Source organism: Syngnathus scovelli, chromosome 4 (assembly GCF_024217435.2).
Source record: "Syngnathus scovelli strain Florida chromosome 4, RoL_Ssco_1.2, whole genome shotgun sequence".
In the NCBI taxonomy this organism is placed as follows: Eukaryota; Metazoa; Chordata; class Actinopteri; order Syngnathiformes; family Syngnathidae; genus Syngnathus; species Syngnathus scovelli.
This window is the reverse complement of record NC_090850.1, coordinates 21,288,577-21,300,746: the sequence shown is the minus strand read 5'-3', so window position 1 is coordinate 21,300,746 and position 12,170 is coordinate 21,288,577. Positions and strand designations below refer to the sequence as shown.

Sequence of the window (12,170 nt, the reverse complement as noted above, 5' to 3'; positions counted from 1 at the left end):
GGTACCTGTGGTCATTGGAGCACTAGGGGCAGTAACCCCCAAACTGGAGGAGTGGCTGAAACAGATCCCAGGAAAAACATCTGACATCTCAGTCCAGAAAAGTGCAGTACTAGGAACAGCAAAGATACTGCGTAGAACCCTCAAGCTCCCAGGCCTCTGGTAGAGGACCCGAGCTTGAAGGGAAAAAGAGACCACCCACGGGGGGTGAGGAAAAGTTTTTTTTTTTTTTTTTATATATATATATATATATATATATATATATATATATATATATATATATAAATAAATAATTTGAAAAAAAACCCCAAAATAATTATATAATTTTATAAGACAAATAATTTAATTTATAATATCTTTATATATATATAAATTCAAATTTTATATGAAAAAGGGTTAGGGTTAGGGTTAGGGTTATATAAATATAAAATATAAAAATAAAATGTATCGACTGTCTCAGTTGCACTACAAGTCTTTGTCGTAAGAATTATTAGGCAACACAACACTCAATGTTCCGGCACTGAATGTTGCGGCTGAGGTCTTACAGAATCACAGATGACAAGATCAGCGCCAAACGTGCCAAAATCTTCATGTAATCCATTTACTGGACATATTTTTCCAATAGAAATGGTGCATTATGGATTCATGAAGCAATGATATGTGGAGGGGCATTTTCAAGGTAGTCCTACCTGCCGCTGGTGTTGCGGAGGACCACCAGGGCGTCAGGGAAGCCGTCCAGGTTGTAGTCCCCTAGGTGCAAGGACATAGGCTGGTTGGGTTTTCCCGGGACAAAACTCCATACCGTCCCCCTCTGTTGGAAATCGGACAGGACGGGGACCCACTGGAAAGGACACGGATAATACATTACGTAATGTGACAATAATATATAAATCAATAAATAAAAGAATAAGAATTCTTGATGCCCCACCCGCACACATAAGCAGAAAAGTTTGATAATCGGGAGACTTATTTGGGTAAATTTGCCCCAAAAAGTTTGAAACGGTAAATTTTCTGTTTAACTTCAATCCAAGGAATTTTGAATTAAAATTTTTGCTGCTCTAGTTCTGCATTGTGACTGATGGCATTAGCGGGAACAGTAAAAGTAACGGCGTAAACGTCCCTTTATAACAACCTCTACGGTACCATTACCACCTCTCGCTTCCTATGATTTCCGTTTCGCCGAGCAGAAAGGGGAGCTGTCACCTCTCTGCTTTAGGCTGATGGAAATTAAAAAAAGTACATGAGGCCGTTTCACGCAGCGGAAGAAGATTTCACGTTAATGACGTTCAACGAGTGACGAGCTCCCCCTCTGTCGTGGCGAAGGTTACAATTAGCGGCTGATGGATCGAAATGCACGGAAAGGGCCAGGACTCATGCTGGCGAGGGGGAAAAGGGGACTCTAATTATCCCTTGTTATCACCATGACACCAAGAGCACACTAATATCCCCGACATTGTTCCGTGCAGGCTCGATTCCGATCATCGATTAATTTGCCGATTGTTTCTGTGACTAATGTTGACTCAGATGAAAACAGTCCATCTTTTTATTACAAAACAGGAAGTTATTTTTGAATTGACCTTTTATGGGAGTCCAGAACAATAGCGCGATTATCGAATGCGTTGATTGGCGATAAATCAAACACTCAACGTTGAGCTTTGTCTCAGCGGTCTAGATTTAGCACGGATTTAATGAGATTCAAAGTGACAGTGAAAGATCAATTTAGAACCTGCCAAATGTGTGTGTGTGTGTGTGTCTGGCCTAGCAGGGAGTAAAGCCAGATGCTCGTGGGTATAAAGTATTCATGAATGTTAAATAGAGAGCAGGTGCGACGGGAACCACCGCAGCGACGCTCACCTAAAGTGCAGCTAATAACGCTAACTAGCAGCAGAATGTCTGCGGAACGCAGATGAGCTTAACTCCTGATAAAATCAGCTATAAAGATGTAAATCACACCGATGTCATCGGCTATTCCCCCTCAAAAGATGAAAGGGTGGAAAATCAGATTCATTAAACGAGGCGTCGACCTAATGAAGACATTTTGAGTTTACCTTTGAGCGACTTTAAGTGTCTTTGATATCAGCTCAATCAAGGCTAACTGCTTCTATTAATGGACGAGGACTCGAAAGCTCTAATCGGGGTAGGGTGAGGGGTAAAGGTGAGAGTTTACAATCTCGGCTGGGGTTATTTGATAGATTTAAGCTTATATAAGTATAGGCTTCTATAGAAAAGCACAATCCACGACGTTATTTTATTATTAGATTTAGTTTGAAAGCGTCAGAAAACCGAGAAGTTACCTGGCTCGTTTTTCTGAGAAGACTGAATTTAGAGTTTTGAAATGAAATTCCCCGGCTCACCCATTAAACAATCTTCCACTGATGGCTTGCAAAGCGCTTTAAGACAGCTGCGAAGAGCTTAGCCGTGTTTAGTACCGCTACTCTGGAGAGCTTGAAATGCTCACGGTGACGATGCCTGGCAGGGAGCACGATGTTAGCCAGTCCACCTGGGCACACTTATGCCCAGATGGGGGGGAAGAATGAAGTCGACTTTGAGGCTACAAGTTAAAAATGTGTGTTTGGCGTTGTAAAAAGTTTGGAGTGGTATCAACCAGCCTCTTTAAAAGTCGCAGTTTAAGGTTGTTGAATGTGAACGCAAAAAAAAGTTTCGGGATTAATTTAAAACACAGAAAAAAGATGAGTGCCTAGAAGAGAGCCTTGTGGGATGCCACATCAGAAGATGATTCAACTTTTTCTTCAAAGACTTTTGGGCTAGCTGGCTAAGTTCAGAATAAACCTGTGAGGTAGTTGTTGATATGAATCACTATGCGTGAAGCAATTACATTATTGTCGCCGATTCATAGCTCCCCGGATAATAGCGAGATTGCAGGTATTGTATTGCTTGAACACAAAAGGCGGACAAAAAAAGGCATGAACTGAGTTGGAAAAATATCACACAGTAAAAAAAAAAAGATCTCTTTGGTCTTTGTGTGTTTTATCGCTTATCTGTATTGTGCGGCTATGCAATTAGCGTGGTGTCACCCGACACGCAATGGATGGAAAATGAATCTGACAGGAGACCGTGACGCGGTTATTTCTTGGCGTTCACATGGCAGTTATGTTGAGTTCTTACGGATGAAGTTAGGTCCGTGAAAAGTGCAAAAAGATGTGGCTGGAGGCTAGCTCAAATGTCACGATATGGGAGTGTTCAGATCCAAACGACCTAGTTAAAGTATTTGATGGTATTTGCATTGGTGAAGTAATCCCATGATGTAAACGCGACGGTTTTTCAAACTAGGGTCCGCATGCCATAATTTAGGTGGCAGCACAATAATTGGCAATTGTAGATTTCATTTTAAAGGTGTAAAGGCAAACTGGGTATTTGCTAAAGACTGACCACGATTGTCACTTTTTGTCAATTTTTTTGGGGGCTACAGGTTATGAAGATCACCAAAATCTGAAAATATCAAACGCACAAACAGGCAGACAGACTCCCGTCGATTTACTGTCGCTTCATTAGGCCAAGAAATTAAAAGGAGCGCCAGAGTTTCAGGGTTAACGCCGGGGAGCCGGCGTACGATCGACAGAAAACAAGGCAATTGAATTACTTTTAAAAGGCGCCGTGTGACCGAGTAATGGCTTTTTATGATGCCGCAGCCATAACGACGGGGGAAATGTTTATCGCGTTAGGAGCACGGCGGAGATGGGCGCCTCGATGAGAAAATGGCTTTGTTCTAAGTGACAATTTAGATCATGTTAAGAGACGGCTTCCTATTCAGACGTTGCATTTCAAGGCTGGTTTTAATATATTGGGAAATGATGTAGATTGAAGACAAGGGAAAAAACACTTGAGAGAATAAAAAGTTTTAAAAAAATCCTTGAATCCAAATTTTCACTTTAGATGGGCTGGCCATGATAAGTCCTGGGAGTTTGATTGCGCAACACAAAACAAATCACTGTCTTGTAAACGATATCTAATCAAAGCAGGCAAGACCGAGCTGAAGCCTAAATTGAATATTTGACAAATTTGAGAATAACAAGTCCTGAATCGTAAAATTGAGTCTCCCAACTCCCCCGCATAATGCCGAGTTGAGTATTTCCAGAGTCATGATAAGGATACTCGGCTGTCCTCAATTCCCTTATTAAAATATAGTGAGATTTATTTGAAATGGGATGAATCGAGAAAAAAAAAAAAAAGGGAGGGGGGGGGGGAGCGAATCCCCCAAATGCAGGAAGAGAAATGCGGCTGAAGTGGTTGAAATGCAAATCGCGGGTAACGTTCAAGGCAAGCCCAAGAGCCGATGCTTGACTTTGAGTATGTCATTGATCTCTCACCGCTTCAGAAGTGTTTTCCGTGACCTCTCTCTTTTTCAGCATATTCATCGAGCTAAAATATGTATTTTTTAACATTTGTTCAACTGTTTTAAATTAGTTGTAAACTTTTTACAGTTGCTTGTGATGACAGACAGAAAGTTGGTACCAGAAGTACGATACTGTACTGTACAGTTTTTGGGAACTGAGTTACGCAATAAGGACCTTTCATGTTTCTGTTATTTCCGGTGCATAGAAAAAGTTTTGTGCCATCTGTGAAAGCTTTACTGATATGTTCATTGCAGATGTTTTTAAATATATTCCCGTTTAATCATGGGATAAACATTCAGGTTCCGCTTTTTGCTGTGTTCAAACACCAACGTACTTTGAAGGTACACTGCTGATTTACGTAAAAAAAAAATATATATATCAATGATGTCACTGAGTAATCTACAGTGATTTAATTACTTGAATCAACTATAAAAAAGAAATCTGAAATTGTCGCTTACGGAATAATAAGACCTCCGTTTTATTAGTCTGCTACATGATGATTGAGCGATCCTGATGACTCGATTAATTACAATTACCACAATTAATTCGGACAGCTACTAAAGAAAATGGATGTCTTTTGAAAATATCAAGGAGTTTAAAGGTCACGTCCCGCAAGGTTGACGGGTGGCCGTGATTTGATTTGTGGGTGTTAATGAGGTCATAGCAGGAGTCAGAGATGGAGTGAGACCATATGTCAGCATCTCATCTCCAAGACCACCGACCGGCTAAGCGGGGCGGACTGGGCGTGGCCTTTGGTCCGTCTGGCCAGCTGGCTCTGGTTTTGAGCAGAGGCGGGATCCATGCTGCCGGTGATGGATGCGCAACGAGTGGAGCTTTTACGCTAAGGTGATGAGTTTTCAACTCGTCCCGGGCCTGGTGGTTCTTTTGTATTCGGAGAGCGGAAGCTAATCGGGTGCTGTCGTGCGAACTGCGGATGTGAGCCCTGCACAACTTGCTAATTGACAGTCCTCGGGTCACAATTAGATCTCCTTACGACCGGGCAAGGTTGGAATGAATATTAAAAGGGCAGAAATGTGTAGAAGCTTCCCTGTTGCTATTTTATTCGAGCCACGTGAACTTAACTGGATGTTAAAAAGACACAGGGGGTGGATACCGATTGGTCTTTTGGGACTGAACGAGAGGTGCATGTAAATACAACACGAACCGGTTTGGACTCGGTGGGGCTTCCTTGCCAACCTGAAGGGTATCTCAAGTGTTTTTCATTTTTTCTTCATGCTCTCATCTTCCTCCCGCTGTTCTCTGATGACATGTTGGATTTCAAGTGGTAATGAAGGAAGCGGAAATAAATCAATCCCCTCTCCATCTAGTAACGAACAGCCTCGCAAAAGGTCTTAGTCCTATTTCCTCTTCACCCCTTTTGATAGGCGCTGTGTATGTAACACTTTTTTAAAGAATATTTTGCAGGCTGCAAGAAGAAATAAGAAATAAAAAATACGGCCAATTATTAGCTTGGAAAGTTCGTAGCCTTTTCGTTTATTCCGACCAACGACTATGAATGAATTTTTTTACCTCTGTGGGTGTTTTATTGCATCTTCCCTCAATTTGTCAACACGTGTACTCATCCTTTCATCACCGATGATAAGACCTGCTCCTCCTCCTCTTCTCCCTCGCTAACCTTTGTGTTACGCTAACCTTGGCCTCCATCATTTCTTTCTTAGCAGTTGTTTCTTGTAGCTGACACTGAAGTGTGACAAGACGAGAGAAATGCGTCTACAAGGAATACTTGACTGTGCACGTGTGTGTGTGTGTGGGCGGACATGGCGGATAAGCCGATAACATTTCTATTTTAGATTGGGAAGGGGTGGGGGGGAATAAGCAAGTGGAAACTGGTTCTCTGGTGGAAGAAGATGGAATGAAAAGGGAGTCAGGCGTCCTGCCAACTGGTAGGATGCAAACTGAAAAGACCATATGTGGGCTCTACTGTGTGTGTGTGTGCGTGTGTGTATGTGTGTGTGTTATTTAAACATCAGCGCTTCAAAACCATTCTTGAGTGTAAATCCAGTGGGACTTCTTAAGTTTGCTCTGTTAGATTCCCTAACACAATTTTACCCTAACCTGACTAATTAGAACAACTATCTTGTCAAGTCAAGTCAAGTCGAGTCAAGTCAAGTCAAGTTAAGTCAAGTCAAGTCAAGTTTATTTGTATAGCCCTAAATCACAAGCAGTCTCAAAGGGCTTGTTTAAAAAATAAAAAAAAACACTTTTTAATTTGAGGTCCTGCACATGATTTTGCTCTGTTAGATTCCCTAACAAAATTTTACCCTAACCTGACTAATTAGAACAACTATCTTGTCAAGTCAAGTCGAGTCAAGTCAAGTCAAGTCAAGTCAAGTCAAGTCAAGTCAAGTCAAGTCAAGTCAAGTCAAGTCAAGTTTATTTGTATAGCCCTAAATAAAAAAATAAAACTTTTTAATTTGAGGTCCTGCACATGATTTTGCTCTGTTAGATTCCCTAACAAAATTTTACCCTAACCTGACTAATTAGAACAACTATTTTGTCAAGTCAAGTCAAGTCAAGTCAAGTCAAGTCAAGTCAAGTCAAGCCAAGTCAAGTCAAGTCAAGTCAAGTCAAGTCAAGTCAAGTCAAGTCAAGTCAAGTCAAGTCAAGTTTATTTGTATAGCCCTAAATCACAAGCAGTCTCAAAGGGCTTGTTTTAAAACAAAAAAAAAACTTTTTAATTTGAGGTCCTGCACATGATTTTGATCTGTTTTAGTGTAGTTGTGTTCTGCTGCTTTGGTGCAAAGGGGAGTCATGAAAAATACAAAATCAAAAGTGTGATGGTGGACGGCAGTGTGAATTTACATGCAAAAGAAGTAACACAGTAAACAGAGGGCAATGTTTCCACCTGCTGAGATGACAGTTCTGATTCCCGAACATGATCAGCGGCCTCATTCTGCAGCTTTTAAGAATGCACGGGAACGTTTTCAAAGTGCTCACCAGGGATGTTATTTTTTCTTGAGGGAAAGTCTAGATTAAAAAGTCCCCCTGCACCCGCAAAAAAAGAAAGGTTTTTCATTTCTCCTCGCCTGAATTCTCAGCTACGTTTATTTTTTGTGACAAATGACACCCGCGTCTGCTGTAAATCATTTTCTTACATAACCGACTTGCAGTGTTTGAAAAATATCCAAGAAAAAAAACACGTTGCCTGCAGTGAAGGTAAAAATGAATTGGTAGAATTACTGTTGCTGAACTGGACAAAATTAATAAATAAATTAACCTAAAATAACTTATAATTATACATTTTAATTGTATTGCTGATAATATTTTGCTTTATTTTCAAGTTATTTTTTTTCATTAATTGGAATCTGTTGTATGATTTACTTTTTGCAGATGTGTAGTTGTAGTTTACACATTTTACTTATCCAGTTTTCTGATGTGGTTTCTCAAAATAATAAAATAACAATAAAAAAAAAAACAACTAAGCATTTAATCCATAAATAATGTGGGACAGGTGCCCCTACAAAAATCTGCAACTTGGTGATTTTGAGAATGCCAAAAAGCGGGTTTGCAAATTTCTGGTGAAAAAAAAAAAAAAAACGGCAGTGGAAGAAAGAAAAATAGAAAATTGAGAGAGCAGTGATTTGTCAATCACAGTAAGGTCATTTCAGTTGATGTGTGTGTGCATGCGTACCTCTTTGGAGCCGGACTTTGCCAGGTAGATGCCGCTGCTTTGGCAGGCTCCGTCCAAGCACACGGGCAGGAGGTGATCCTGGTAGCCATCACCATCTGACAGATTCACAAAGACAGCGTTATCGAGTAGAAAAAGGAATGCTGGAATTTTCTCAACAGTCAAAATGTTAATTCACACCAGGGGTGTCAAACTCATTTTTGTCGCAGGCCGCATTGTACTCATAGTTTCCGTCGGAGGTCCATTATGACGCATATATTTATATAGAGTATATAAATTTTAAAAAGATGCAATGTCATAAAAAAATGCTAAGAAAATTTGCAATTTTACTAGTATCGACACATAAAGTTAATTCAGTTGTCTTCGCGGGCCACAAAAAATGATGCGGCCCGGGGGCCTCGAGTTTGACACCTATGATTTATATGAAGTATCCACATTCCTGTTTTAAAATAAGAACATTTGTTCACACGACTACACAATGAGAGAAAATTCCGTCTTTCAGTCTCCACCAGTTTTTACAGAACCCCCCCGGCAAAACTAAGGCAGTCCCACCTGCCCTTTCCTCCTTGAATCCCTTCTTTCATCTCTCTTTTATCCCTATCGCTTTCATTCCCGCGATGGCGCTTCTTCACTCTCGTCTGTCACTTTCACTCTTTTCCGCCTTCCTCCCTTCGAGGCGCTTCCTCCCGTGAGCGTCTCGGCGTCCGTCTTTGCCGCTCTTTGTTCACCGCCTGCCTCTTCCTCTGGAGTGCTTTTCATCTGGCGGCCGGTCGGCTGACGAAAAGATTGGCGGGTATACCCCGTGTTTGAAACGTCGAGGGGGTACAAACGAGTACCAACCAACCTGAATCGTTTTAGGGTTGTTAAGTCGGTTGAAATTCGATTTCATTTTCTGAAGTTGAAAACTTAATTAAATATGACAATGACCCCCCCGAGTCTTCTTTATATTGGGAAGGCTACATTTTGAAAAAAGAAAGCATTCATCTTTGAAGCAAAAGTGGAAAGTCAGTGCAAGTAAAAAAAAAAAAAAACCTTTCAGACTGTTGCTGGTAAGATGAAGGTCAAGATGAATTTGACAAACTGAATAGATGCCGAAATAAAACCGCGTCGCTCACTCATTTTGACGAATATTGCGCATTAAACCGTAGGCATGGGACTTTCCAGTACAGACCTGAATCCTATCATAAACCAGATCTGAAGAAGTCTATGCCCAAGACATTTCCTCAAAATTTGATAGATGTGCAGTATTTTTTTGCAAAGGACTCGGAAAATATTCCCACATCAAGACGCGCCGCGGTGTAGTCAGGTCTCGTCGGGCGATGAAAGGTTGACGAGAGGCAAAATGAGGGAGGAAGAGATCCGCGGAGGGGGATGAGGGAAACGCAGCGGATGAGAGGTTGGGGAGGTTGGCATGTAATACAATATAATAAGATGAGTAGGGGGTGGTCTGTTCACACACCTGAACACACACGCACGCTCATACGGCGTTTGAATATCACATCTGTACGAAAACTCTCCGTATCTGAAGTCTGAGGTCACGTAGCGGCCTGCTTCTTCCTTCTAACCTCGCCTTCATTCTACCCCCATGAGAAAAGCCGGTTTTAGGAATTCAGACCACGTACTAGAGTTCTCATACACACGCTGTGACTAGGTCCAGTTGAGATAGTCGTGAGAAGAAGGGATGGCATTGAGGAGAATAACAGAGGGTGAGGAGGAGCCGGGTCAAGCGGAATGACTGATAAGAGGACGTTTCATCAAGGAAGGCAGCTCTTGCGCTTTCACTCTCCTCACAGATTAGAAGAGGAGTGACCCTCTCAGGCCTCCATTCTCGGCTAACAAGGGCAGCGTCGCTAAAGTGCCACTTCCAGAAGTGAAGGAAGCTTTGTGTGTGATGCAACAAATCGACTGGGAACGCAAGAAGTAATGTGTAGAATAACAATATAAAATATATAAAACCAAAAAAAATTAAATAAATCTTGAATATTAACAGTGGCTTTGTATAAGTCCACCAAGATGCTACAGACACTGACTAAAGTGAGAAATTTTATAAATATAAACAATGAATAAAATCTGCTTGATGCTATATGCTAGGTTTGCCATGGCAGCTAGCTAACAACGAAATCCCGCTAGCTAGCTAGTGTGGCTAGCGTGGCTAAACAGGAATGTTTAGCCATGCTTCTTCTCCTTTTCTGTTCTTAAGTCACGAAAAAGCAAAATCTTCAAATGGGTTTTTCAGGTTTTTAAAAAAAAGTGCGACACAAATGTGAAAGCGACTACGCCGCTAAAAGTTAGCCAAATTTTCAATTCATGCTAGAGACTAAAGTTCATTTTTGTTTTGTGTGTATTACCCTGGTGATTCCTAAGTGCTGCACTCTCGCAGAGCGGCCGATTGTTTAGAAACAAAGCACGACGGTGACTGTCCGAGGTTAACCCAGTCAAGAGCACCCCGCGGGCCACTTTTGTGGCAGCGCGGGGATTAAAGAGAGCCGGCGGGGAATCAAATGTAAAACCGAGACGAACAATGACTCACACCGGCCAAGATTGTTCAAGACTTTCACAAAAATGTGTGTGCTTTCGGTGTGTTGTGTAGATTAGCCTCGTCTGGCAATGGCGAAGGCGGTAGAAAGTTACAGGATGAGCCCGCTTCAAATGCAGAGAAGGCTTAAGGGACTTAGCCTGGGAGCCTCTTGCACACCAAGAGGGACTCTGTGGAGTTAAATCCGGTCCTGCACAAGATGCGCCTCTTTTTAGGATTTTAGGCTTGTTACTTTTGACAATTTTCTCTCCAATTGGTCGGTCAATAAGAGCCAATTGAGTTAAACAACAATTAAGGCAGTATAATGACACTAATGAGTAACGGAGTTCCTGCCAAGATGGCTGCCTCTCTATTTACCTGGAATAAAAGGTATCGAACTTGAATTCTACGGATTTTGTGTGTCTTGCACTCACCGAAATCAGCAAAGGATGATTGTCCCACGGTGGGGAAGGGTGGAGTTTCGGGTAGAACACTTGCCTGGCTGAAGTTGCCATCCTGACACGACATAAGAAAGAAAAATAAAACATGATATAGAAATTACTTTCTTATGTCATGATGTTCAATGAAATGCAAAATTACGGACACAAACCACAACAAATTAAATTAAATTCATAATAATAATAATAATAATACAATAGTTTAATAAATTATTTAATTTATTATATAATTTATTTAATCATAAAAAATTTAAAATACAGGAGCCTATGCAAATTCATGGAGCAGACGCCGATGGAGCACTGCGGTAGGCCTCATCCCCATGCCACCAGGAGCTCCCAACAGAAAAATAAACAAGCAGTATGAAGAATAAAAAATAAAAAAAAAGGCTAAATTTGTCATGAACGCAACCCATATACTCGTCTTTTCAACTCATTTCCCAAATGCACGCAAGTGAGAAAGACTTGAATATTCCATTCTTAATTTTTCACGGTCACAGATTCCATTCGAAACGGTCTTACGTGTCACGCAAATGTAACGAGACAGCTACGCACACAGAAGGGTGCTAACTAATTGAAGCTCAGATCTTAGCTGATTGACTGGCGCTGGCTGCTGATTGGTCAATGTCATGATTGAAAGCGTGCGTGCGTGTCAGTGGATTTGACGTGATGAAAGGATAAGACATCTTCCTACTACCCCTACTTCTGTTCACATGACTCCAAACTCATGATGGAGCAAAGTGTCATGGCTGACAACAAAATGGAGCCGCCAACGTGATTGATTAACATTCAGCGGTTGTGCTACGTAGCCGCTCGTCGTTTTGCGGCTCAATAAGCGCGCGGCTTTGTCATTTCGGCAAAGTCGAGTTCTCTCGCGTTATAGTCGTCGACGTGGAAGTTGACCTTTAACAAACGCCGCTCCTCACTACAGCTTGTTGACCTCCGCCTCGTTCTTCTCAGCGCCTGGCTTTTAGATACCCGCATTAAAACACGAGGGAGGGGGGGGGAGGGGGCAGAATGCAGGAAGAGCAAAATAATACGAGTCTATTTCATTTTGTGACCGAGCTCGTACTAAAATGCACTTTTTTGTTTCCCCCGTCGGAATGAACGTCATTAAAACATCAAGATAATAAAAGACAATGTCGAGAAAGTGAAATTGCGGTATTTGATTATGAATTTTCTGTCCTAAAAAATATGCC

At 41.5% G+C, this 12,170-nt stretch overlaps 1 protein-coding gene across 1 annotated transcript in view; it reads right to left on the bottom strand.

Moving 5' to 3' along the window:
- itfg1 (integrin alpha FG-GAP repeat containing 1) overlaps positions 1–12,170 on the bottom strand; it is a 48,552-nt gene that overhangs the window by 27,540 nt on the left and 8,842 nt on the right. Inside the window, exons 8-10 of the mRNA XM_049717107.2 lie at positions 10,951–11,032; positions 8,005–8,099; positions 687–838 (exon numbers count right to left, since the gene is read on the bottom strand). Coding sequence (XP_049573064.1) covers positions 687–838; positions 8,005–8,099; positions 10,951–11,032 — 329 coding nt within the window. The remainder of the gene's footprint in view (positions 1–686; positions 839–8,004; positions 8,100–10,950; positions 11,033–12,170) is intronic.